The sequence below is a fragment of the Sinocyclocheilus anshuiensis genome, unplaced genomic scaffold (genome assembly GCF_001515605.1).
Source record: "Sinocyclocheilus anshuiensis isolate Anshui unplaced genomic scaffold, SAMN03320099.WGS_v1.1 scaffold579, whole genome shotgun sequence".
Lineage (NCBI taxonomy): Eukaryota > Metazoa > Chordata > Actinopteri > Cypriniformes > Cyprinidae > Sinocyclocheilus > Sinocyclocheilus anshuiensis.
The window spans coordinates 3252554-3254744 of record NW_015551075.1 but is presented as its reverse complement, the minus strand read 5'-3'; the positions used below and the strand labels follow the sequence as shown (position 1 = coordinate 3254744).

Here is a 2191-nt window from a genome sequence, read left to right as displayed (position 1 = left end):
TTCCAAGGAAGAAACAAACTCATCTACATCTTGGATGGTCCAATGGAATTTTCAGCAATTTTTCATTTTTGGGTGAACTTTTCCTAGTTCCTCAAGATAAAAGAGAATTTAAGGTATCAGGAAACAAGTCCGTTTATCTTTTTAGCTTGAAAGAGGTATCAGACCTCACATTTCAGAAGAAGAGCCCCACAGAGCTTTGTTTACAGTCTGAGGGGTATTAAAGGATCTCACCTGTGAGAGTTAGTTTACTTTCCTTCCCACATTAATGCTCACTCTGCAGGGGTGTTTCCTTAAATGTGTGAGTTACAACGTCGTGGAATGACCATCACAGCTGTCTCTCATTAGGATGCTGCTTAACTGGATCTGCTTTATGGTGTACATTGTTTAAAGGGCATAGTATTGAAATCATTTGTATGTATAAAACAAATCACAAAAGTGATGTAAAAGTGATGTTTCAAGGCTTTATTTTCCAGAAAATTCACAAATATTAATATATTTTTAAACATAGAAAAATATAAATAGCTATACAGACATTTACAAATATAAAGTCTTTCATTTTCATTTTCTTACAAACATTGCACAAATTAATATTTGCATCAAGATGTGCAGTCCATTTTGATCAGCACTGTCCATGGAAGAAATTGTGTTGCTCGAGAAACCAAAAATCTTGAGCTGCGAATGAATGGAAATCACCTTCGACTGGAGTCTGGAAAAATAAAATACAGATCAAATTAAGAAAAAGAACAGGAGCATTTTTTTAAATTTAATTTAATTTTTTAAATACATATAATTGAATCATTATTATTATTATTATTATTAAAAATTATTTCATAAATATAACAGCACAACAACCAGGTTTATTATAGTGAACTCAATCTAAAACTAAACCCATAAAAAATGTTACTTTAAATAAAATAAATGTTCAAAATAAATAAAAAATTAAAAGCTAGGTGCCTAGGAAACCAACTAAACCTAACTAATGAAAAATAAATAACTAATAATAATAATAATATTAATAACTATATAGAAAAAATCCTTTCTATTAAATTTCTATTAAAATAGAAAACTAGAAACTATAATAGTATCTCAGTTATAACACACACACACACACACACACACACACACACACACACACACACACACAAAGTACAATATTGCCTATAAAGTCTGAATTAACTACATTTTTAAATATGTTATAATAAACATTATTATTTAAAATAGTACATAAATTCTGTTGAAGTACCATATACATACCTGAGAACAGGTCATAGATGGGAACCGCTGAGCTGCTAAACTTTGAGTAACTGAAGGGGTCGCAGTGAAGCCGTCAAAGTTGGTTGATTCAGCGTTGACCTCGGCCTGAGTTCCACGATTTGCCTCGTCTTCACTGAGTTCAAGCTGAGCGGACAGGCAGGAGATGTACTGGATAGTGAGCCGCAGCGTCTCGACCTTGGTCAAGGTTTTTCCGACAGGAGCCACTGATGGAGGCAGGTACGTCCTGAGGTGATGAAGAGCTTTCGTCAGATCTCTCATCCTCAGCTTCTCCCGATCACTTGCGGTTTGCCGCTTCACTCCAGGGAATTTTGACCTTGGCCGTCCGGTTCTCTTGGGTGGCTGGACCTGGCTCTTCTCCTGGGTGGTGATGCTGACATGTGGGAAGATCTGCAGTATGTCCTGTCCCGCTCTGCTAGGGTAAGCCGGAGGGGAGAAGCCGCAGGAATCTATGGAAGCGGTTGGAGACAGACTGCTGCAGGCACTGTAGTAGCCTGCATCTGATACGGCGTAGCTCTGATCCAGAAGGTTCTTGCAGTCAAACAGGAAAGCGCTGCTGTCTTGGAGCTGAAGAGAAGAGCTGGAGATATCCATGGCTGCAGAGTTGAGATATTCTCTGCTGAATGAGGTTGTGATTTCTGGTGGAGCGTGTTCCTGCTTTATATATCCTCTGTGAGGTGCGAGTTGACACCTCAGAGGATCCCAGTCAGTACTTGAGAGGAGAAGTGACACCAGAAGTAGGGGGTCTGTGGGAAAGAGCAGCTTCTCCTGCCTCAGATGTGAGGTGTGAGGGCCAGAAATAGATAGATAGATAGATAGATAGATAGATAGATAGATATTCATTGCAATGAACAATTATAAACAGAAAATTGCAAACAGCAACAATGTTGATTTTTTTAATGTATTTATTGTAATAATT

General features: G+C 37.7%; 1 protein-coding gene across 1 annotated transcript; it reads right to left on the bottom strand.

Annotated features, from left to right (window-relative positions):
* Positions 1 to 619: 619 nt before the first annotated feature.
* LOC107662354 (mesoderm posterior protein 2-like) lies at positions 620 to 1866 on the bottom strand. Its single transcript, XM_016452340.1, has 2 exons — positions 1255 to 1866; positions 620 to 706 (listed from the first exon to the last, which is right to left on the bottom strand). Exons 1-2 carry the CDS (start codon positions 1864 to 1866, stop codon positions 620 to 622), a joined length of 699 nt encoding a protein of 232 aa, XP_016307826.1.
* Between the last annotated feature and the right edge of the window lie 325 nt (positions 1867 to 2191).